The sequence below is a fragment of the Capricornis sumatraensis genome, chromosome 14 (assembly GCF_032405125.1).
Source record: "Capricornis sumatraensis isolate serow.1 chromosome 14, serow.2, whole genome shotgun sequence".
Taxonomy (NCBI): domain Eukaryota; kingdom Metazoa; phylum Chordata; class Mammalia; order Artiodactyla; family Bovidae; genus Capricornis; species Capricornis sumatraensis.
The window spans coordinates 71,098,541-71,123,721 of NC_091082.1; the positions used below are offsets into that span (position 1 = coordinate 71,098,541).

At 44.9% G+C, this 25,181-nt stretch overlaps 1 protein-coding gene across 5 annotated transcripts in view; it reads left to right on the forward strand.

Moving 5' to 3' along the window:
* Nucleotides 1-13,197: 13,197 nt before the first annotated feature.
* Nucleotides 13,198-25,181, forward strand: part of NPL (N-acetylneuraminate pyruvate lyase) — a 44,458-nt gene continuing 32,474 nt past the window's right edge. For 3 of the 5 annotated variants that reach the window (XM_068985878.1, XM_068985880.1, XM_068985882.1), the window contains exons 1-2: nucleotides 13,198-13,214; nucleotides 18,085-18,168. In XM_068985878.1, coding sequence (XP_068841979.1) covers nucleotides 18,101-18,168 — 68 coding nt within the window. In that variant the 5' untranslated portion in view covers nucleotides 13,198-13,214; nucleotides 18,085-18,100. The other 2 variants (XM_068985879.1, XM_068985881.1) reach the window with 2 other exon arrangements.

The window sequence follows — 25,181 nt, forward strand, 5'->3', positions numbered from 1 at the left end:
TGTCTGATAAATCTAAGGGAGCAGTTAGCCTGGTTAGGAGCTGATTAGACTGAAGGGAAGGGATGGCTTGAAGGTGCTTGCGACAAAGGAATGATAGGAAGGAACAGTCCTGGGGTGCAGAATGGGGCATGGGAAAGGAAAAAACGTCTTCTCTCTGACCTTGGCTCCCTGCCTAAGCTCTATAGACTCATTTCTGAGCCTGTGGACGGAGAGCCTGCAGGCAGAGAGGGTAGGGTCAGTGAGGCGCTGGATACAAGTCATGCCACTTTGAGACAAGGGTGAAAAACTGGCCAAGAAGAAGGGGCTTTTCTGTGTCTTTAGGCACCGAGAGAGCAACTTTGGCTGAGAGCGCTGTGACAGTGGCTGAGGGGAGACACTGCCCCCCGGTGGCCTCATGGCAGGGGACTCCAACAAGGAGCTGGAAGACTAACAGGAAAAGATGGGAGGGAACACCAGCGGTACCACCTGCCTCCTAGGAACTGGGAGGAGACGTGGAGGGAGGGCTGCCCACTTCGCAGGCGGATGGACGCACAGCCAATGCCATGCGAGTTCTCACCACTAAGACAACTGTTACCAGCAGTGCTGATGCGTAGGTAAAACTGCAGGAAACAGAGGTTCAGTTCAGTTCAGTCGCTCAGTCGTGTCCGACTCTTTGCGACCCCATGGGCTGCAACGCACCAGGCTTCCCTGTCCATCACCAACTCTGGGAGCCTACTCAAACTCATGTCCATCACGTCGGTGATGCCATCCAACCATCTCATCCTCTCTCGTCCCCTTCTACATGCACAAAAGTTATGTGAACATCAAAAAAAGCCCTTATTTTCTGGCCACAAGATTAAGCAGAGTGGTACGTGCACTAGTTAGTAATGGGTCTGATAGGTAGAGCTATAGGAAGTCCAAGATAAGTAACAAGAAGAGATTCAGACACAACTTTGGGGGTGGGGGTGGAGACTGGGTGGTGGTGAGTGGGAGTTCAGCCAGACACAGAGCGGGCTGCTGCAAAGCTCTGGATGCAGGAGCTTCCAGGAAGATGCTGCCAAGGAAGATGGCCCCGAGGCTGCGCACAGCCTGGAAGTCAGACGACCAGACAGGAATACTCAACCAAATTTAAAACAGGACTTCTCTCCTGAACTAAACAAAATGAAATTCTATCCACAAGTGCGTGGTTCAGTGGAAAAAAGAAACAAAAACTTCAAACAGCCCTAAAAGGCATGTTGAAAAATAAGTCCCTCCCTTCCTCAATCCCTATTGCCAGGAGAAATGACTGATAGCTACTGTCATACACTAGTATAAAACAACTAACGAGTTGTTAAATTTCTTAAATATTTCCTTTCAGGTTGATAAGTAGCTACTGCTTCAAGCCCATAAAGTGCTGCCTGCCCAGAATTTCAATCAATCATTAATGGGTTAAAGCTTAGATTCTAGGGGGTCTCCAGCATCCTTCCAGCTTGAAGGCCAGCAGCCATCCTGTTTGTCAATGCCGAGCCAGATAAATATTCTGAACATCACTGTTATCCTTCCAGATAACCTATTCGCGTATATAGGCATATCCCTGCACACATCTTTACTTCTTTTAATACAGATGGAAGAACTGAACACTGCTCTGTGTTTTGCGTGGTTTTTTACCTGCTTGGCCCACCTTTACAAATGTAGACTGTATGTATTTCTTTCGGAGCTAACATAACCTAGTTATAATGAGCTAAACTGACCTGAGAAATGGGCATAGGAATAAAGAGTGAGATTCTGGAATAACTTATGGGAGCTTTCCAGTAGACCCAGAAGAACTTGGCCAATGGATTCGGTGGAAATACCACTGAAAGCTGGAATCTGAGAGTGCTGGCCTAGGCTAATGATGCCCTGATGGCTTGGGTGCAGAGAAGGAGGAAGGACAGGGCCAGCGAAACCTCCCTGAGTCTCCCTCCAGAGACCATCTGGGCTCCTACCCCTGCTACCAGCTGACAGAGGGGACCTAAGCTTTAGAGGTTGAAGGATTAGCATCTAAATTCAGGCCTTACCCAGAATCAAACCAGTCTTGGGTAAAAATATATTAAATTGCCCTTACCTCAGTGAATTTCCTTTCTTTCAAAAGGGACACATAATAAATTTTCCTCATAAAAGAGTCAAAATATATTTCTCCTAACTGCTCCATCTTCATCTCAAATGTGAAAAGAAGCATAGAACTTTTTTATTCATGAGGGAGAAAATACTTACAAACTAAATTTGAACCACATTTTTAAGTATCCTCTACATATCAGAAAGTCAAGACCACTGAATATGCATCTTCTTATAGTCATCTTTATCATTAAAGCACAAAAGACTACAATTTGCAGGGGGAGTGGGGGACATAATTTTTCATGTCTAGCTTTTGTGTTTCTATACATCCTTTTTTTAATATTAAGAGGCAAGGATTAAACAAGATTTAAAATTAAATATTTCATCTGCATAGATTAAGGGGAAAGGAGGATGAGGAAATGGGAGAAGGAAAGGATTAGCTAATATTGTTATTGTTTACTGATATTCCCAGAAACTTTCAGTCCAGAAAAGATTCATCAAAAGAGAAAGTAATTTCCGCTGATAGACTGCCACCTGGTGGTGAGGTTTTACTTTACTCATAATATTGGGTTGGCCAAAAAGTTCTTTTGAGTTTTAAAAATCTCAAAAGAACTTTTTGGCCAACACAATATAAGCAGTTACTGAGCTTTGGGATGTTTTGGAAGACACGCTTATTTCTCTTTGAGATCCCTGGGGAATGTTATAGACTATTGCCACAAGGAAAATGGACTCACTTGTATGCTTCCCAAAGACCTAACGATCGGGTGGCACAGTGGTAAAGAATCCGCTTGTCACTGCAAGAGACATAAGAGACACATGAGACCCCAGGGTTGGATCCCTGGGTCAGGAAGATTCGCTGGAGTAGGAAATGGCAGCCCGCTCCAGTATGCTTGCCTGGAGAATCCCATGGACAGAGAAGCCTGGCGGGCTACAGCCCATGAGGTCCCGAAGGGTTGGACACGACTGAGCACAGACAAATGCAGTCACCAGGTAGACAGCAGCAATGCAGGCCAAACGTCTTTCAAAAGGGGGTCTGGCCTTTGTAATTATTTGAAGATTACCAAAGAAGCCCAGCCAAGCAAAATTAATATTATTACATTTCTCTCCTGTTTTCAACCTATGACATGCTCATAAGTCACCCTTGCTAGCAGTCAAACAAAGCCCAAATTTTTTCAAAGGGTTTTCCTCTGATTAGGTGGTGACAAAACATGTGTGCAACCCATTGGTTCAGTTCAGTTCAGTCGCTCAGTCGTGTCCGACTCTTTGTGACCCCATGAACTGCAGCACGCCAGGCCTCCCTATCCATCACCAACTCCCGGAGTTCACTCAAACTCACGACCATCGAGTCGGTGATGCCATCCAGCCATCTCATCCTCTGTCATCCCCTTTTCCTCCTGCCCCCAATCCCTCTTGCCCCCAATCCCTCCTGCCCCCAATCCCTCCCAGCATCAGAGTCTTTTCCAATGAGTCAACTCTTCACATGAGGTGGCCAAAGTACTGGAGTTTCAGCTTCAGCATCAGTCCTTCCAAAGAACACCCAGGACTGATCTCCATCAGAATGGACTGGTTGGATCATCAGTCTAAAGACAGAACAGAGAATGACCAAGTCAGCAACAAGGCAATGTTTAATCCACACCAGGAATAATCCCCTCCCTGCTCTCAGAGGGGCACTATGTTTCTGTCCGGCTCCTGTGTCCATCGGGCTCCCTAGTTTCACATCTTCTGTGCTGACACCATCCCTCTTAACCACAAAGGTCCCTCAACAAAATATTAGCCAACAAAATTCGACAACATATCAAAAGGATCATACACTATGATCAAGTGGGAGTCATCCCAGGGACACAAGATGGGATGTGTCCACAGATCAACGTGACACACTACATTAATAAGATGAAGGATGGACCTCCCCGGTGATCCAGGGTTAAGAATCTGCCTGCCAATGCAGGGGACGTGGGTTCAATGCTCACTCTGGGAGGATTCCACAAGCTGAGGAGCAACTTAGCCCATATGCCACAACTACCAAGGCCCATGCACCCTAGAGCACACATTCCAAAACAAGAAGAGCCACTGCAGTGAGATGCCTGAGCACCGCAACTAGAGAGTAGCCTCCGCTCGCGGCAGCTAGCGAGTAGCCTCCGCTCGCTGCAGCTAGAGAGTAGCCTCCGCTCGCTGCAGCTGGAGAGTAGCCTCCGCTCGCTGCAGCTAGAGAAAGCCCCCAAGCAGCAATGAAGACCCAACACAGGCAAAAATAAATTAACTAATAAAAAATAAATAACATGAAGGATGAAAACCATATGACCATCTCAATCGATGAAGAACAAGCATTTGACAAGATGCCAAATGAACTCAGCGACTAAATCACCAACCACCACCAAAATGAACTCCAGCTTTTCAACCAGACCCTCTGACATACCTGAGAACGTCAAGAGAATTCTCATAACTGTAAGCTGGTTATACATTCTTTCCCCTGAATGGAAATAACTCCGGCTCACTTAAGGACACGCCTGTTTCTGGTCCACAATGGATGGCAACACTTTAAGATCCAACTTAACACTCTTTTCCTTCATGGATGTGCTCCAATGTAGCACATTCAGACAGCATGTTAGCTGTCTGAAATCCATTTCTTCTTTTCTAATAAGGCAACTGTGATATTTCGATCTATATTAACAAATATATATTTGGTCTTCATTCAGTTCCTGGTATGGAGGGCCTAACACCCTTGGAATTCCTAAGTGATAAGAGCAAATCACTGCAGATGGTGACTGCAGCCATGAAATTAAAAGACGCTTGCTCCTTGGAAGAAAAGCTATGACCAACCTAGACAGCATATTAAAAAGCAGTATACTAACGTATATATATGTAATTTAGAAAGATGGTAATGATAACCCTGTATGAGAGACAGCAAAAGAGACACAGATGTATAGAACAGTCTTTTGGACTCTGTGGGAGAGGGCAAGGGTGGGATGATTTGGGAGAATGGCATTGAAACATATCATACAAGAAGCAAATTGCCAGTCCAGGTTTGATGCAGGATACAGGATGCTTGGGGCTGGTGCACTGGGATGACCCAGAGGGATGGTACGGGGAGGGAGGTGGAAGGGGGGTTCAGGATGGGGAACACGTATACACCCATGGCAGATTCATGTTGATGTATGGCAAAACCAATACAATACTGTAAAGTAATTAGACTCCAATTAAATAATTTTTTTTTTAAAGCAGAGACATTACTTTGCCAACAAAGGTCCATCTAGTCAAGGCTATGGTTTTCCAGTGGTCATGTATGGATGTAAGAGTTGGACTATAAAGAAAGCTGATCACTGAAGAATTGATACTTTTGAACTGCGGTGTTAGAGAAGCCTCTTGAGAGTCTCTTGGACTGCAACCAGTCAATCCTAAAGGAAACCAGTCCAGAATATTCATTGGAAGGACTGATGCTGAAGCTGAAACGCCAGTATTTTGGCCACCTGATGTGAAGAACTGACTCATTGGAAAAGACCCTGATGCTGGGAAAGATTGAAGGCAGGAGGAAAAGGGGATGCCAGAGGAGGAGATGGTTGGATGGCATCACCGACTCGATAGACATGAGTCTGAGCAAGCTCCAGGAGTTGGTGATGAACAGGGAAGCCTGGGGTGCTGCAATCCTTGGGGTTACAAAGAGTCAGACATGACTGAGCAACTGAACTGAACTGGTCTCTGTTCACGAGTGCTGAATAGAAACGAGAAGACAGAATCTGAAGGGGTAGAAAAGAAGAGCTTTATTACTTTGCCAGGTAAAGGAGGACACAGTGGGATCCTGCCTTGCAAAACTATGTCCCTACCCAGGAGGATCTGACTTGGAGTCTTGTAACTCCCAAGGGCGAGGTCTCTGACAAGCTGAGGATGTGTGCAGGGCCTCAGGTGATGGGTCTCCTAATCTTCACAAACTTCTCATTGATCTTGCCTCAGGTGATTCCTTGGCTGCATCTCCCTTGATTAGCAACTGTTCATATCTACCCTTCGTAACTCAAGGAAGGTCCTGGAGGCTGGAGTCTTGCGCTACGTGCTTAGTCACTCAGTCGTGTCCGACTCTTTTTGACCCCATGGACTGTAGCCTGCCAGGCTCCTCTGTCCATGGGATTCTCCAGGCAAGAATACTGGAGTGGGTTTCCATGCCCTCCTCCAGGGGACTCTTCCTAACCCAGGGATCCAACCCAGGTCTCCCACAATGCAGGTGGATTCTTTACCATCTCAGCCACCAGGGAAGCCCAATTTCATTTGAGAAATGGGGGACAAAATGGAGGCCTCCATGCCCCGGGGCCCCAGAGGGCCCCACTCTGTTTTACTTGGAGAGTGGTCAGCGTGGTGAGGGCATGAAAAAAATCTCCTTACCCTCTTTCCGTGCCTTGCCGTAAACATCTCTTCCATCTGGCTATGCCTGAATTGTATGTTTCTCTGAGTTCTGTGAGCCATTCGAGCAAAGTAATCAAAGCCCTACTGGCACAAATACGTTGAAATTGGCACTAGCACCTTTCAACAACCTCACAAGAAGAAAAAGGCAACCTTTGGGGGAAATTACCATTTACCCACAGTCGGCAGTTCAGGAGCTTGCCATATGACTCCACAATCTGCTCCAAAGATGGAGCCTGTGGCCATTCTGATCAATTACAGTGCTCCAGAGTCTCGAGCTCTTTTCTCTGAATCACCAAGTTTCTGGCCTCCATGTGGAGAGACACTGTGCTCTCTGCACTGCATGAAAACAAAGAAATGGGCCCTGATGCTTGCTTGGAGCACCTTACAGTGGTGCTGAGTCAGTTCAGTTCATTCGCTCAGTCGTGTCAGACTCTTTGTGACCCCATGAACTGCAGCACGCCAGGCCTCCCTGTCCATCACCATCTCCCAGAGTTTACTCAGACTCACGTCTATCGAGTCCGTGATCCCATCCAGCCATCTCATCCTCGGTTGTCCCCTTCTCCTCCTGCCTCCAATCCCTCCCAGCATCAGAGTCTCTTCCCATGAGTCAACTCTTCCCATGAGGTGGCCAAAGTACTGGAGCTTCAGCTTTAGCATCATTCCTTCCAAAGAACACCCAGGACTGATCTCCATCAGAATGGACTGGTTGGATCTCCTTGCAGTCCAAGGGCCTCTCAACAGTCTTCTCCAACACCACACTTCAAAAGCATCAATTCTTCGGTGCTCAGCCTTCTTCCGAGTCTAACTCTCGCATCCATACATGACCACAGGAAAAACCATAGCCTTGACTAGATGGACCTTAGTCGGCAAAGTAATGTCTCTGCTTTTGAATATACTATCTAGGTTGGTCATAACTTTTCTTCCAAGGAGTAAGCATCTTTTAATTTCATGGCTGCAATCACCATCTGCAGTGATTTTGGAGCCCAGAAAAATAAAGTCTGACACTGTTTCTACTGTTTCCCCACCTATTTCCCACGAAGTGATGGGACCAGATGCCATGATCTTCGTTTTCTGAATTTTGAGCTTTAAGTCAACTTTTTTCACTCTCCTCTTTCACTTTCATCAAGAGGCTTTTAGCTCCTCTTCACTTTCTGCCATAAGGGTGGTGTCATCTGCATATCTGAGGTTATTGATATTTCTCCTGGCAATCTTGATTCCAGCTTGTGTTTCTTCCAGCCCAGCGTTTCTCATGATGTACTCTGCATATAAGTTAAATAAGCAGGGTGACAATATACAGCCTTGACGTACTCCTTTTCCTATTTGGAACCAGTCTGTTGTTCCATGTCCAGTTCTAACTGTTGCTTCCTGACCTGCATACAGGTTTCTCAAGAGGCAGGTCAGGTGGTCTGGTATTCCCATCTCATTCAGAATTTTCCACAGTTTATTGTGATCCACACAGTCAAAGGCTTTGGCATAGTCAGTAAAGCAGAAATAGATGTTTCTCTGGAGCTCTCTTGCTTTTTCCATGATCTAGCGGATGTTGGCAATTTGATCTCTGGTTCCTCTGCCTTTTCTAAAACCAGCTTGAACATCAGGGAGTTCACGGTTCACGTATTGCTGAAGACTGGCTTGGAGAATTTTGAGGATTACTTTAGCATGTGAGATGAGTGCAATTGTGTGGTAGTTAGCATTCTTTGGCATTGCCTTTCTTTGGGATTGGAATGAAAACTGACCTTTTCCAGTCCTGTGGCCACTGCTGAGTTTTCCAAATTTGCTGGCATATTGAGTGCAGCATTTTCACAGCATCATCTTTCAGGATTTGAAACAGCTCAACTGGAATTCCATCACCTCCACTAGTTTTGTTCGTACAGGGCAGAAAATAAAAGCACAAAACGTTAATGAAAGTGATTAGATAACACTGGATAACAAGAGATGAAATGTCACAGAGTCCTTGCCACTCATCAGAAAAGTGTCAGGGTGGGCAGTGATAGTTAGGGAGTTTGGGATGGACGTGTACACACTGCCATATTTAAAATGGATAACCAACAAGGACCTACTGTATAACACAGGGAACTCTGCCCAATGTCATGTGGCAGCCTGGATGGGAGGGGTGTTTGGGGGAGAGTGGATACATGCATATGTATAGCTGAGTCCCTTTGCTGTTCACCTGAAACTATCACATTGTTAATTGTGATAATTATATTCCGATACAAAATAAAAAAGTTTTTAAAAAAGAAAAGTGTCAGAGGACTTGAAGCCCGTAGTGGGGTGTTTTTTTCTGCCTCTCCCTTCTTCTAAGGCCTACTCAAGTGTCTAAGACTGAACTTAGGTGTCACCTTCCCCTAGGGAGACCTCCCTGAGACTCTCTTGCCTCATCATACACACACTTACTAACACACACACATACTCAACCAATCCACATGGAGTCTCCTCTCAGCGCTTCTTAATAAATGCCTTTCCCACAGTTCATAGTTGAGGCTGTGAGTTTCTTCAGAGCAGTTGGTGGATATTGGGATATGCACACCTCTCCCTCATTTTAATGAGACTCTTCCCACCCAACCCTCTTTCTTTCCTTCTCCTTCCAGAGGTATCAGAGCTCCATGACAACCTAAAGGCTCTTCCTGCCTTCCCTTGCTACCTCCCTCTGAAAATCTCCTGCACATCAAATTCCATGTTAGCATCTGCTTCTTAGCAAACCCTAACACATTCTAATAAGGAATTGCCAGGTGGCCCTAGTGGTAAAGAACCCACCTGCCAATGCAGGAGATGTGGGTTCGACCCCTGGGTTGAGAAGATCCCCTGGAGGAGGGCATAGCAACCCGCTTCAGTATTCTTGCCTGGGGAATCCCACGGACAGAGGAGTTTGGCAGGCTGTAGTCTATAGGGTCACACAGAGTCAGAAATGACTAGGGTGACTTAGCACATAAGTGACTTGGCATGCATGCACCAAATTTATATAAACATTTATATATTTATATAAATAAACATATGCTAAGTCGCCCCAGTCGTGTCCAACTCTCCGTGACCCTGTGGACTGTAGCCCTCCAGGCTCTTTTGTCCATGGGATTCCCCAGGCAAGAATACTGGAGTGAATTGCCATTTCCTTCTCCAATAAATAAACATAGTTATTTATAAAATATTTATATCAAATAGATTCAGAATATTGGCTTATTGGCTGGCAATATCAATCCTACTGATTGACATCTTTCGGGTGCTTAATTTTTCATCTATTAAAGTGTGACTTGAGCGCTTCCTTGGTAGTGGTGAAGAATCTTTCTGCCAAGGCAGGAGACTGGATTCGATCCCTGCACTGGGAAGATCCCACATGCTGAGGACAACTAAGCCCGAGAGCCACAACTACTGAGCCTGTGCTCTAGAGCCTAGCAGCCACAACTACTGAAGCCGGTACACCTAAAGCCCACACTCCGCAACAAGAGAAGCCACTGCAACGAGCAGCCCACGCACCGCTAGAGTTGTGCCACTGGAGAAAACCCCGAGCAGCAACAGACCCAGCACAGCCAAAAATGAAAAGCAATGAAATTTTAAAAATGTCTTCAAGCGTGACCTTGAAAAAAAATACTAACATTGTCCCATTGGGATATAATATTCTTTTTAACATAATGAAACAAACAGATGTAACTAGGACTCTTCCTTCCTTTTTTGCAGGATAACACAGTAGCAATTAGTAGTATCAGCTCCCAGATAACTGGAGATCAAATCACAACTCAACTGCTCACTGGCTCTATAGCCTTTGGCAAATCACTTAAGCTTTTTAAACTCCTCTTTCTGATCTATAAAATGGGAGAATGCATCCTCATCTGTATTGTATCACTTAAAAAAATATGGTACCCACCATATAGGATTGTTTTATGAATTCCTTAATAAGAAGAGGTGGCAAGAATACACAGAAGAACTGTACAAAAAAGATCTTCATGACCCAGATGATCACATAGGTGTGATCACTCACACCTAGAGCTGGACATCCTGGAATGTGAAGTCAAGTGGGCCTTAGGAAGCATCACTGCGAACAAAGCTAATGGAGGTGATGGAATTCCAGTTGCGCTGTTTCAAATCCTAAAAGATGATGCTGTGAAAATGCTGCACTCAATATGCCAGCAAATTTGGAAAACTCAGCAGTGGCCACAGGACTGGAAAAGGTCAGTTTTCATTCTAATCCCAAAGAAAGGTAATGCCAAAGAGTGCTCAAACTACCACACAATTGCACTCACCTCACATGCTGTATAGGTAATGCTCAATATTCTCCAAGCGAAGCTTCAGGAATATGTGAACCATGAACTTCCAGCTGTTCAAGCTGGTTTTAGAAAAGGCAGAGGAACCAGAGATCAAATTGCCAACATCCGATGGATCGTTGAAAAGGCAAGAAAGTTCCAGAGAAACATCTACTTCTGCTTTATTGACTATGCCAAAGCCTTTGACTGTGTGGATCACAATAAACTGTGGAAAATTGTGAAAGAGATGGGAATACCAGACCACCTGACCTGCCTCTTGAAAAACCTGTATGCAGGTCAGGAAGCAACAGTTAGAACTGGACATGGAACAACAGACTGGTTCCAAATAGGAGAAGGAGTACGTCAAAGCTGTATATTGTCACCCTGCTTATTTAACTTATATGCAGAGTACATCATGAGAAACGCTGGGCTGGAAGAAGCATAAGCTGGAATCAAGATTGCCAGGAGAAATATCAATAACCTCAGATATGCAGATGACACCACCCTTATGGCAGAAAGTGAAGAGGAGCTAAAAGCCTCTTGATGAAAGTGAAAGAGGAGAGTGAAAAAAGTTGGCTTAAAGCTCAACATTCAGAAAATGAAGATCATGGCATCTGGTCCCATCACTTCATGGCAAATAGATGGGGAAACAGTGGCTGACTTTATTTTTCTGGGCTCCAAAATCATTGCAGATGGTGATTGCAGCCATGAAATTAAAAGAGGCTTGCTCCTTGGAATGAAAGTTCTGACCAACCTAGACAGCATATTCAAAAGCAGAGACATTACTTTGCCGACTAAGGTCCGTCTAGTCAAGGCTATGGTTTTTCCAGTGGTCATGTATGGATGTGAGAGTTGGACTGGGAAGAAAGCTGAGTGCCGAAGAACTGATGCTTTTGAACTGTGGTGTTGGAGAAGACTCTTGAGAGTCCCTTGGACTGCAAGGAGATCCAACCAGTCCATTCTGAAGGAGATCAACCCTGGGATTTCTTTGGAAGGAATGATGCTAAAGCTGAAGCTCCAGTACTTTGGCCACCTCATGCGAAGAGTTGACTCATGGGAAAAGACTCTGATGCTGGGAGGGATTGGGGGCAGGAGGAGAAGGGGACGACCGAGGATGAGATGGCTGGATGGCATCACCGACTTGATGGATGTGAGTTTGAGTGAACTCCGGGAGATGGTGATGGACAGGGAGGCCTGGCGTGCTGTGATTCATGGGGTCACGAAGAGTCGGACACGATTGAGAGACTGAACTGAACTGAACGAATTAATTTCTGGTGCAACGTGCAACAAAAGACCTATCCTAATGGATTTAAAAGCACTTTGCAAACTAGAAAGCACTTCAGGAAATTCATTTTTTCTAAATGCTTATTTAGCATTGCCCATTGCCTTTTATGGAAAACTGAGGTTAATTCACATCAGCAAGAGAAAGCTGAGGGACTTGCTTATGGTTGTGTTTCTGATTTATTAACACAGCACTTAATATTAGAAAATAAACTCTTTGACATTTCTACAAGTAGAGGTATTTTGGTTAAAAATACTTTTTCTTTCCAAATTCTTTCAATTATTCTCCAGAATAAGCCAGAAAAGCTGTCGTATTAGTAACAAATCTGCTTTTAATATCCGTTCATCTCTTTTTAAAAACTGGAATATACTGATTCATAACGTTGCGTTAGTTTCAGTGAATCATTTATACCTGTACATATATCTTTTGTTTTTTAAGATTCCTTTCCCATTTAGGTCATTACAGAGTACTGAATAGAGTTCCCTGTGTTATACAGTAGGTCCTTGTTATTTATTTTATATATAGTAGTGTGTATGTGTATGTGTTAGTCCCAATCTCCCCATTTATCACTCCTCCCTTTCCCTGCTTGTAACCGGCAAGTTTGTGTTCTCTAACTGACTCTATCTCTGTTTCACAAATTAGTTCATTTTACCATTTCTTTAGATTCCACTTCTATGCAACATCATATGATATTCGTCTTTCTGACTCACTTCACTCAGTATGACAACAATCTCTAGGTGTATCTCTTTCTAACAGGAGAACCTGCGGGGTTGGGGCAGCAGCTGGAGCTGGAAGATCAGGGAATCCCCAAGGGGCAGGCAGTGTTCTCAGCAGGCTTCTAGAACAGCAGCCCGAATTTCCAAATCCGTTGTTGCAGGGCTTCGGGCAGAAGGCAGGTTAACACAGAAAGGAGCCCAGAAGGGGAAGAACCGGCCCAGCAGATGAAAAAGAAAAGATAGGTGTGGCTGCACCTGAGGGGAGGTGCAGGACGGACGGGATGAGCGCGCGCTCGGAGAACCCAGCTGCTCACAACTGTTGGGGAGCCGGAGCTGCGCGGCTGTGCGCAGCCAGACCCCAGCGTTGGCAGGGGCACCCCGGGAAGAGGGAACTCCACCTGTGCGCCCGGCCTTGCGCCGCGGGCGGCGCGGGAGGAGCTGCAGCTCCCGGGCCGGGCGGGGCGGGCACGTGGTGCGCGGCTGCCGCGATAAAGAACGCCCCTGGGAGCCGGAGCGCAGCGGCGCAGGCGGCCTCGCGGCGGCTGGGTGAGCGCGCCCGGGCGGCGTGGACGGACGCACCGACGGACGGACGCATGGAGACCGACAGACAGGGAATGAGCGCAGAGGAGCGTCGGGGAGTGGACTCGGGGGTGGGTGAGACCGTGACGGCCAGACGCGAAGGTCAAGGCTGGGGAGCTGGGAAATGGAGTCTGGGGGAGCGTGAACGCGACACCCTCCCGGCCCGGGGGTAGTCCGGCCCGGGGGTAGTCCGGACGGACGGACGGGAAGGGGGACCCACTCCGCTAGGTTCTGTCCAGACCGGAGAGCCGGGCCTCAAGGATCCTTTTTTTAAAATGATCAGAGTCAGCCACTGGGGAGAAGAGAGTTTAGGAATTGTGATACAGTCCCTTCATTTGATGGGACGCTGTATTTCTGCATTTTTGTGTGTTTAGTTTCTCCATTTCTGTCTTTCGAGTGACTCTCCACGCCTAGAACTGCATCTTCCTCTTCCTCCCCCAGCGATTTTTTTTAACTTTGTTCTTTTAAGAGAGCTTGACTTAGGCAGCTTGAATTCTTTGCACTAAGGATTCTTGTCTGTGGAAAGAGGTGTTAAGATTTCGAGAGTAATAAGTGTTTAAGTAATGATATTCTAAATACTCCTATTTACAAAATACGGATCATTCTCAGTTACCAGGGTTGTGATTTTTTTTTTTAACTCCATCTCTTCCTGAAGCGGTTTCACAGTTTGCAAAGCCAGTAAACTTTGCTCATTTATTTTCCCTTGTGACTCAGCTGGTAAAGAATCCGCCTGCAATGCAGGAGACCTGGGTTCGATCGCTGGGTTGGGAAGGTCCCTCCTCCCTGGAGGAGGGAAAGGCTACCCCACTCCAGTATTCTGGCCTGGAGAACTCCATGGACTGTATAGTCCATGGGGTCGCAAAGAGTCAGACAAGACTGAGCGACTTTTACTTCACTTCGCTTCCTGAAGCATTTTCATGGTTTCTAAAGCCAGCAAACTGCTCATTTATTTAGTGTATTGCTCCACACAAAGATAGATTTTTGAACCCTTCTTTCCTCTTGACGGTTTACACTGGAAAAGAAGAGCCAGAACTACTTATCTCTGATGTAGTTTTTAGTGAAAAGCAAATGTTTGAGGGAATTCTAAAAGAGTAAGAAACTATTTTCATTTAGGAGATCAGAGAATGTCCAAAAGTTGGTTATACTGAAGGGGCTGAAATGGGAGATACTGCCATCCTGGGTGGGAGAACAGGCGAGCCAGGACAAGGTCGGTTGCAACAGAGCACCAGGGACCAGTTGGACTGGGGCACTTCAGGTGTGGGGAGATCTCTGCAGAGATAATAGACCAGGAAATTGGGTATTTGTCCCATGGAAGCCAGGAAGAAGTTAATTAGTGTTTTCTGAGCAGGGCCAAATCAAGATCAGAAATGTCTGAGCTACTAGGTTAATCTGGTAGCCTGCCTATGTTGGAGAAGAGAGTTGGGGTTAGGACAGTGATTCCCAACTCTTATCCCAAGCCTCATATTTTTTAACAAAGCAAGCTGTATTTAAGTGCGCTTAATTTGAGACACTGATAGATAGATAAGTCTTTCTATCTTGCCAGTCCAGGCTTTTGACCATCCTAAGAATATCCTTGCAACTGCCCTAAATATGAAATAAATGCAGCTGAAAGCACAAGAATATGGAAATCTAGAGTGTACGGCCTCTAGGAGACTTGATATGGAACCTAGCTCTCTGAACTTTTATCTCTTGAACCTTCTTGAGCCCCTTTAATATGGAGTTGTGCCCATTGGTCTAGATAAGAGGTGATTAACGATGTGTAAGTTATGAGAGGGACAGTAAGGGGAGCGGGAAGGGTTGCAGGGAAAGAAGATAACCAATGGAAAGGAAATGACTTAGTCCCTGAATAGAAAAGAGTAGCCAGTGTTGGGGAGGTGGTGCGGACGGAGCTGAGATGACAGGAAACAGTGCTGATAAAGGAAAGCTGCCTATTCTCTTCTATAGTCAGCAGGCAAGACTTCACGGAGGGGGCTGAACCTGTGCTCACTATGTGCCTGGCAGCCTGGCACTGTTAATCACTTTACAAGAATCAATTCATGTAATTCTCTCAGCACCCCTATGAAAAGTGATTACTGTTATCCCCGTTTACTGAAGGGGAACCTGAAGCACAGAGAGGTTAAATAGTAGTCCTGAGGTCACCCAGCTGGTAAGTGGTGGAGCCAGGATGTGGATGCAGGAAGTCTGACTCCAGACCTAGAGCTCTAACCCTGCTACTGTAAGGAGCAAACAAAGACAGTGTTTAGATGATCAGATGGCAGGTTTGCTTTAGGCTGTCCTGAGTTGAGATGTGTGCAGGAGGAGGATGCGTGCAGGAGGAGGATGCGTGCAGTTGACGGTGTGCAGTGGACACAGCGTCAGCCTCATTTGGTGCTCAGACCTTCCTCTAGGGTAGACAGGGTCCTGTGTTCTTGACCTTGCATTTTCCCCATGGGCCAGGTGATTACATTTCTCTTTCAAAACTTCCAACAGGATTTAGTGTCATCTTCAAACTAGGAGAAGTCAGAGAAATCCTAGTATCCTTTATATCTGGTAAGGTTCCCTTTGTTGCCCTTCAGTACAGAGCAAAACTACTCGAAGGCTTTGGGCTTAATTTCAGGAGCAGAGCTCACCAGGGATGTATCTCTTTGTAAGGGGAGGTATCACCATTGGCCAGCCACAAAAACAATATGCTTTGCCACCTGTACCCTTTCATGTTTTTGTCCTTGTTCTGTCCTGTTTCTAGCTGCAAGAGCTCACTTGAGCCAGGATCTTAGGGGATACAGAAAAAGTAGAAGTGATCTCTGTACTCTGGAAGTTTATGTTCCTATTTGGGGAGATGAGATTAACAGTTATAAAAAATGAACACAATAGGATAGTCCATAATATTACGTTATGTGGGTCAAATGTAAGCATAGTGGGCATTGGTGTTTTTTTGTTTTCTTTTTTTTGGTGCTCTAGGTCTTTGTTGCTGTGCGTGGACTTTCTCTAGTTGTGGCGAGCAAGGGGAGGCTACTCTTCCTTGCGGGCGTGCCGGCTTCTCATTGCAGTGGCTCTTGTTGCGAAGCACAGGCTCGAGTTGTAGCTTTGGGGCTCTAGAGCTCAGGCTCAGTGGATGTGCACAGGCTTAGTTGTTTAAAAGCACGTGGAATCTTCGCAGACCAGGGATCGAACCTATGTCCTCTGTGTTGGCAGGTGGATTCTTACCTGTTGCACCACGAGGGAGTCTGGCATTTGGTTTTTTAAAGTGACCTCAGAACTATAATGGGGCATCCCTGTGGCTCAGAGGTTAAAGCATCTACCACCAATGCGTGAGACCCGGGTTCTATCCCTGAGTCAGGAAGATCCCCTGGAGAAGGAAATGGTAACCCCCTCCAGTATTCTAGCCTGGAGAATCCCATGGACAGAGAAGCCTGGTAGGCTACAGTCCACGGGGTCGCAAAGAGTCGGACACAACTGAGCGACTTCACTTTCACTTCAGAACTATAATATACTCTCTCTTGTTAATTATAGACATCACTAACTTTTCACAAAGCCAAACATCGTTTGTATAATTGTCACCAAATACTGTCTGATTATGTTTTATTTTCTTCTTCAATTGTTAGATTTTGCATGTGTGCCTTCAAATTTTCATGTCCTCCAGCTCAAAAATTAATAGTGCTTCTGTAACTAGTTAAATGGCAGAGGTGGGAGATGAACCAGGTAGCCTCCTGTGGAATCTAGGCTATTAACCAGGATGCTTGATGCCTCTCTTTGCCTGTTTTGGGTAACTTCTTGGCTTTTTTATGCTGGTTATGAGCAGGTACATTCTCAGCCAGGTGGTGAGGGATCCTTTTACCCCAAATGAGTGTTTGAGAGGTTCATTGTCTCAGCAGAGATCTCTGTGGAAGTAATCATCCAGCTATAATCTGGACACCTCATTCAATCACTCACATAGAAAGAAGAAAGTGAAGTCACTCAGTTGTGTCCAACTCTTTGCGACCCCATGGACTGTAGCCTGCCAGGCTCCTCCATCCATGGGATTTTCCAGGCAAGAGTACTGGAGTGGGTTGCCATTTCCTTCTCCAGGGGATCTTCCTGACCCAGGGATTGAACCTGGGTCTCCCGCACTGCAGGCAGACTCTTTACCATCTGAGCCACCAGGGAAGCCCAATCACTCACATATCCATCACTTTTTAATTGAACACAAGGTGTCCAACAGAGCACTCAGTTCAGGGAAAGCAGAGACAAATGAAATCTATTTCCTGTCATGGGGGAGCTTGGTCTAGTGGGGAAGAGGTGAATGTCGTATTTGTGATGTGATTTACTAAAGCCAGGGAAACAGGGAAAAACTGATTAAAACTAGAATATGAAAGGATAGTTAGGTAAATCTAATGATAATCATGTAGCTCACACTGAAGCCTTTTAAGGCTTAAATACTGGTCTTAGGGGAGAGTCTTGCTCAACCATATGAAGTTATGAAAAGACATAAGACTGTCCCTTTTCTCCTGACTAGATTTCAACCTGAGTAATGTATTTGACCTTGCTGAATTTGATTCATATTCTTTCTTCTGCTGTTTTTCATCCCTGCTCTCTGAGGTTTCAAACTGCCTTGGTCATCTGTATAGATAACCTGGGAGTCCTTTCCAGTGGTATTTTCCTAAAACATTACCCTCTTGTCTCCATCTCTGCTGTCTTTAAAATATAGTTTCCTCCTTTATAGTGTAAAGCTCTCACATTTTACATTCCTCTCATTTGCTCTGTGTTTGTAAACTTGTAAGCATTTTTCACAGTTCTAAACTGTGTAGGAATGGACTTTGCCCCAGAGTTTATCATTAATTGACATTTCTCGAAGACAGGAAGGACATTATATGTTTTCCAGACATTTCAGCAACTCGATGGCCTCCCCAAAGAAGAAGCTGCAAGGTCTTGTTGCTGCGACCATCACGCCGATGACTGAGCATGGGTAACTATGATTTGGGACTGAAGGGATCTCTCTCCACCATAATGATCCAGAGGTCTCCATAGTAGCGGTGGCTTGACCTCTGCATCTTCCACCCCTACAGTGTCTCTGAGCCCAGGTCAGAGAAGAGGTCTCTATATCCCAGGCAGTGCCAAGGGAGATGAGATAATATATGGCAGCTCCCCTTCTTCCCAGTGTCCGTAGCCCCACAAAGCAAAATTCTGCTTGCATTTTATCAGAGCCCTGCCCATTCCAAATAAGACCAGTGGAGTTGGGTGAGGAAAATCTCATTTTAGCAGGATTTGATATCAAGCTCTGGCCTCTAGAAGCTGTGTCTAGACTGTTCATGGACGTGATGAAATGTCCTACCCTGAAGAAAGCGGGGAAGGTTTCTGCCAGATGGCCCCCTTAAGGCATGTTTTATAGACTCATTTCAACATTGGTTAAATGATGGGGAGCTTGCAAAAGGGAGGTAATAACAGATGATTGCTGAGAAATTGTTACCCAAGCAAGCATTTTCCAGATGAATAGTATGGTGGTACTAGCAGAGAGTGGTCATGTGCCCCGGGCATCCATGAGCAGTATATAAATCCTCCCTGAATGTTACCATTAACACAGTGGGGATTTGTCCACCTTCTGGATCTGTTTTTGACATGTTAGAAGAAAAGCTTCTCCTTTCTTCCTCCATTTAATTGCAGCCATACCTACATTATGGAGTTATGAGTATTAAAATGAGATAATCCATTAATAGTGTTTAGCACAGGGTCAGCATGTGCTTAGGTTAATTAGTTTGAATTGCTATTGCGGCATAAGGGATAAATGGAAGATGACGTATTCTATTAGCCTTTAAATGAGACTTATGTTTTTGGTCTTCTGTTACTGAATTTTTACAAACCTTAACCCTATCCCTTTAAAGTGGATGACATTTCTTATGACTTTTACTATTCTTAATTCAGAGTTGGCTGTATTAGTTTTCCCTTAGGCCATTGGAGTTCAAACATTTTAACTTCTAAGATTCTCAAAAATCACATCTTTACTAGGTCTAAGTAAAATTCTTGCTGAGATGGCATGGTTAATAGCATTTTTTTTTTCTGTTGCCTCTCCATTTCCACAAGCTCTAAGAAAGACTGAAGTCAGCTCTTTCTCGATGTGTCAGCTACTTGTTGGGCCGATAAAACAGCAGTCATGTGATTGCATGAGCAGACAGGATTTACTTCCTGTTATGGAGTAAGATCCTGTTTGCAAGCTCAGAACACTGCATCTGGTTGGTGCTACTTTAACCTTTTTAATCAGATCCCTCTTAGCCTAGAAATGGCTTTCTTCAAAGTCCTGCTTGTTCATCTGGAACCCTTGCAGCGTCTGTGTTTTCACTCTATCCTGCTGTTTCCCTGGGATACCAGGACCCACACATATTAGAGATAACTAAAATGACTCTGCTTTTCTGGATCTTTCTGTGTTTCCCAAATACTTCTAGCCCTGTTGCCTCCATTCACTATTTCCTCTTTTTCTTCATGAATTCTTTTCTCTTCTAGGACCCTCTTTTCCTGAAGTGTGAAATAAAAATGTGTTTTTATAAGGGCCTTGTAAGAATTTAAATTAAATCAAAATGTGTGTAAGTACATGGTACATAGTAGGCATGTAAGTTTTGTCAGTTCCCTTTTCTCTCCATCTTTCTGGTCCATCTAAACATTCCTATAGCTATGAAGCAGGTTTGGAGCACCCACCAAGAGCAGGTAGATATTAACCTAACTTGCCCACAAGAGAATCTGTTTTTCTGACATGTTTTCTAAGAGACAGGACAGAAAGAAGAGCCACATGGAATCTAACACCTAGAAATTCTGCCCAGTGACCTACCAACATAGGAGGCTTCCTAACCTAGCTCTTAAACCACGGCCTCCATAATTCAGAATGGCTGAAGTTTCTTTTTTCTTCATAATTCTAGTGATTCAACTCTGAACATAAGTTGATGTCCTAAAGTGAGGAAGTTGGCAGGAAAAAAACATGGTTAAATAGATTTTAGTTAGAATATCTGGGTTCCTAACCCCCAGCTCTGACACCATTAGCTGTCTGACCCTGGGGAGCTCTATTCACCTTGTAAAAGTTCTCTCATATTTTGTAAGGAGACAGAATTCAACCACATAATCTCTAAGGCCATTCAAATGCTGAGAGTCCACAGTTCTCTAGTGTTAGGTTATTAGGGATAGAGTGGTGGTCTCCATTAAGTAAGAATTTCTGAGTACCTGCAACTCCAGTCCATCCTCCACACTGTAGTCCAGTGAGTTTCCTAATAAATGAATATAATCATTTGATGAACATGAACCTGGGCAAATTCCAGGAGATGGTGGGGGACAGGGAGGCCTGGTTTGCTGCAGTCCATGAGGTCACAGGGTCGGACATGACTTGGCGACTGAACAACGACAAATTAGATTTACTCTCTAAGACTCTCTCCAAAGTCCATTTTGTCTAAGCCTTGCTACTCACATGGTCCATGGAGCGTTGGCTCCAACATCACATAGGAACTTGGTAGAAATGCAGTATCTCGGGTGCGGCTACACACCACTGAACTAGAACCTGTATTTTAGCAGTGTCCCTGAATGATTCTTTAGCACATTGAAGCCCGGCATCAACTGGTTGAAGCCCAGAACCTGGGATGACATAGCAAGTCCTTTACAGTCTACCTTTCCTACTACATTTCTTTTCCCCAAAACACCTCATCCCCTTTCTTCTCTGTGTGCCTTTACACATTTTGTATCCTCTGCCTTTTTCTACCACCGTCCTCTCCTTTCCCTGCTCCATTTGAACTTGTCTATTCATCCATCATTGAGTTAGACAAGGCTGTGGTCCTAGTGTGATTAGATTGACTAGTTTTCTGTGAGTATGGTTTCAGTGTGTCTGCCCTCTTGCAACACTTACCATCTTACTTGGGTTTCTCTTACCTTGGGCGTGGGGTATCTCTTCATGGCTGCTCCAGCAAAGCGCAACTGCTGCTCTTTACCTTGGACGAGGGATATCTCCTCCCCACCACCCCTCCTGACCTTGAACGTGGAATAGCTCCTCTAGGCCCTCTGGCACCCACGCAGCCACCACTCCTTGGACTTGGGGTCTCTCCTCCTGGCCACCACCCCTGGCCTCGGGCGTGGGGCAGCTCCTCCCGGCTGCCGCCCCTGGCCTCCAGCGGGGGTAGCTCTTCTTGGCTGCTCCTGCACTGTCGCAGCCTGGCGCTCTCGGCCGCCGCCCCTGACCTCGGACGTGGGGTAGCTAATGAAACTAAATCATGCTCTGTGGGGCCACCCAAGATGGGTGGGCATGGTGGAGAGGTCTGACACAATGTGGTCCACTGGAGAAGGGAATGGCAAACCACTTCAGTATTCTTGCCTTGAGATCCCCATGAACAGTATGAAGAGACAAAATGATAGGATACTGAAAGAGGAACTCCCCAGGTCAGTAGGTGCCCAATATGCTACTGAAGATCAATGGACAAATAACTCCAGAAAGAATGAAGGGATGGAGCCAAAGCGAAAAAAATACCCAGTTGTGGATGTGACTGGTGATGGAAGCAAGGTCCAATGCTGTAAAGAGCAATATTGCATAGGAACCTGGAATGTCAGGTCCATGAATCAAGGCAAATTGGAAGTGGTCAACCAGGAGATGGCAAGAGTGAACGTCGACATTCTAGGAATCAGCGAACTAAAATGGACTGGAATGGGTGAATTTAACTCAGATGACCATTATATCTACTGCTGCAGGCAGGAATCCCTTAGAAAAAATGGAGTAGCCATCATGGTCAACGAAAGAGTCCGAAATGCAATACTTGGATGAAATCTCAAAAACGACAGAATGATCTCTGTTCATTTCCAAGGCAAATCATTCAATATCACGTTAACCCAAGTCTATGCGCCAACCAGTAACACTGAAGAAGCTGAAGTTGAACAGTTCTATGAAGACCTACAAGACCTTTTAGAACTAACACCCAAAAAAGATGTCCTTTTCATTATAGGGGACTGGAATGCAAAAGTAGGAAGTCAAGAAACACCTGGAGTAACAGGCAAATCTGGCCTTGGAATATGGAATGAAACAGGGCAAAGACTAATAGAGTTTTGCCAAGAAAATGCACTGGTCATGGCAAACACCTTCTTCCAACAACACAAGAGAAGACTCTACACATGGACATCACCAGATGGTCAACACCGAAATCAGATTGATTATATTCTTTGCAGCCAAAGATGGAGAAGCTCTATACAGTCAGCAAAAACAAGACCAGGAGCTGACTGTGGCTCAGATCATGAACTCCTTATTGCCAAATTCAGACTCAAATTGAAGAAAGCAGGGAAAACCACTAGACCATTCAGGTATGACCTAAATCAAATCCCTTATGATTATACAGTGGAAGTGAGAAATAGATTTAAGGGACTAGATCTGATAGATAGAGTGCCTGATGAACTATTGAATGAGGTTCGTGACATTGTACAGGAGACAGAGATCAAGACCATCCCCTTGGAAAAGAAATGCAAAAAAGCAAAATGGCTGTCTGAGGAGGCCTTACAAATAGCTGCGAAAAGAAGAGAAGTGAAAAGCAAAGGAGAAAAGGAAAGATACAAGCATCTGAATGCAGAGTTCCAAAGAATAGCAAGAAGAGATAAGAAAGCCTTCCTCAGAGATCAATGCAAAGAAATAGAGGAAAACAATAGAATGGGAAAGACTAGAGATCTCTTCAGGAAAATTAGAGCTACCAAGGGAACATTTCATGCAAAGATGGGCTCGATAAAGGACAGAAATGGTAGAGACCTAACAGAAGCAGAAGATATTAAGAGGTGGCAAGAATACACAGAAGAACTATACAAAAAAGATCTTCATGACCAAGATAATCGCGATGGTGTGATCACTCACCTAGAGCCAGACAGCCTGAAATGTGAAGTCAAGTGGGCCTTAGGAAGCATCACTACGAACAAAGCTAGTGGAGATGATGGAATTCCAGTTGAGCTGTTTCAAATCCTGAAAGATAATGCTGTCAAAGTGCTGCACTCAATATGCCAGCAAATTTGGAAAACTCAGCAGTGGCCACAGGACTGGAAAAGGTCAGTTTTCATTCCAATCCCAAAGAAAGGCAATGACAAAGAATGCTCAAACTACCGCACAATTGCACTCATCTCACACTCTAGTAAAGTAATCCTCAAAATTCTCCAAGCTAGGCTTCAGCAATATGTGAACTGTGAACTTCCAGATGTTCCAGCTGGTTTTAGAAAAGGCAGAGGAACCAGAGATCAAATTGCCAACATCTGCTGGATCATCGAAAAAGCAAGAGAGTTCCAGAAAAACATCTATTTCTGCTTTATTGACTATGCCAAAGCCTTTGACTGTGTGGATCACAATAAACTGGGGAAAATTCTGAAAGAGATGGGAATACCAGACCACCTGACTTGCCTCTTGAGAAACCTATATGTAGGTCAGGAAGCAACAGTTAGAACTGGACATGGAACAACAGACTGATTCCAAATAGGAAAAGGAGTACGTCAAGGCTGTATATTGTCACCCTGCTTATTTAATTTCTATGCAGAGTACATCATAAGAAACGCTGGGCTGCAAGAAGCACAAGCTGGAATCAAGATTGCTGGGAGAAATATCAATAACCTCAGATATGCAGATGACACCACCCTTATGGCAGAAAGTAAAGAGGAACTAAAAAGCCTCTTAATGAAAGTGAAAGAAGAGAGTGAAAAAAGTTGGCTTAAAGCTCAACATTCAGAAAATGAAGATCATGGCATCTGGTCCCATCACTTCATGGGAAATAGATGGGGAAACAGTGGAAACAGTGTCAGACTTTATTTTGGGGGGGCTCAAAAATCACTGCAGATGGTCACTGCAGCTATGAAATTAAAAGACGCTTACCCCTTGGAAGGAAAGTTATGACCAACCTAGATAGCATATTGAAAATCAGAGACATTATTTTGCCAACAAAGATCTGTCTAGTCAAGGCTGTGGTTTTCCCAGTGGTCATGTATGGATGTGAGAGTTGGACTGTGAAGAAAGCTGAGCACCGAAGAATTGATGCTTTTGAAGTGTGGTGTTGGAGAAGACTCTTGAGAGTCCCTTGGACTGCAAGGAGATCCAACCAGTCCATTCTGAAGGAGCTCAACCCTGGGATTTCTTTGGAAGGAATGATGCTGAAGCCAAAACTCCAGTACTTTGGCCACCACCTGCGAAGAGTTGACTCATTGGAAAAGACTCTGATGCTGGGAGGGGTTGGGGGCGGGAGGAGAAGGGGACAACAGAGGATGAGATGGCTGGATGGCATCACTGACTCGATGGATGTGAGTCTGAGTGAACTCTGGGAATTGGTGATGGACAGGGAGACCTGGCGTGCTGCAATTCATGGGGTCGCAAAGAGTTGGACACGACTGAGCGACTGAACTGAACTGATTCATCCATCAAAACCATCCCCTGGTTATTCTTCCCCAGTTTCCCTAAAAAGAGTTATAGAGTCCTTCCTCTGTGGTCTCATAGCACCCTGTGCCTACCTTTTCATATTATATCACAATTACTTGTTTATGATGATTACTATAATAACTTTGTTACATGTGTGTTTCTACCAAGATATTTTTTTTCTTCAATCTGGCTGAGCCAGGTCTTAGTTGTAGCATGTGGGATCTTCTGTCTTTGTTTCAACATGTGGGATTTTTAGTCGTGGCATAGGAACTCTTGGTTGCAGCATGTGTTGATCTAGTTCCCTGACCAGGGATCAAACCTGGACCCCCTTCATTTGGAGCCTGGAGTCTTAGCCACTAGATTAACAAGGGAAGTCACCCAACAGGCTTTGAGCTGCCTGCCCTTATGTATAGTTATTTATTGGGTACCAGACACTGCATAGGGACTGAGCATATATCTTACTTATCTTTGAATCTTCAGCATTTCACACAGCATATGGTAAATTTTGTTAGCTGTAATTTCATGAGGAGAGGAAGCTAACATTGATTGGCTAAACACTATGTGTTAGTCTTCATGTGGGCATTTTAAGGGAC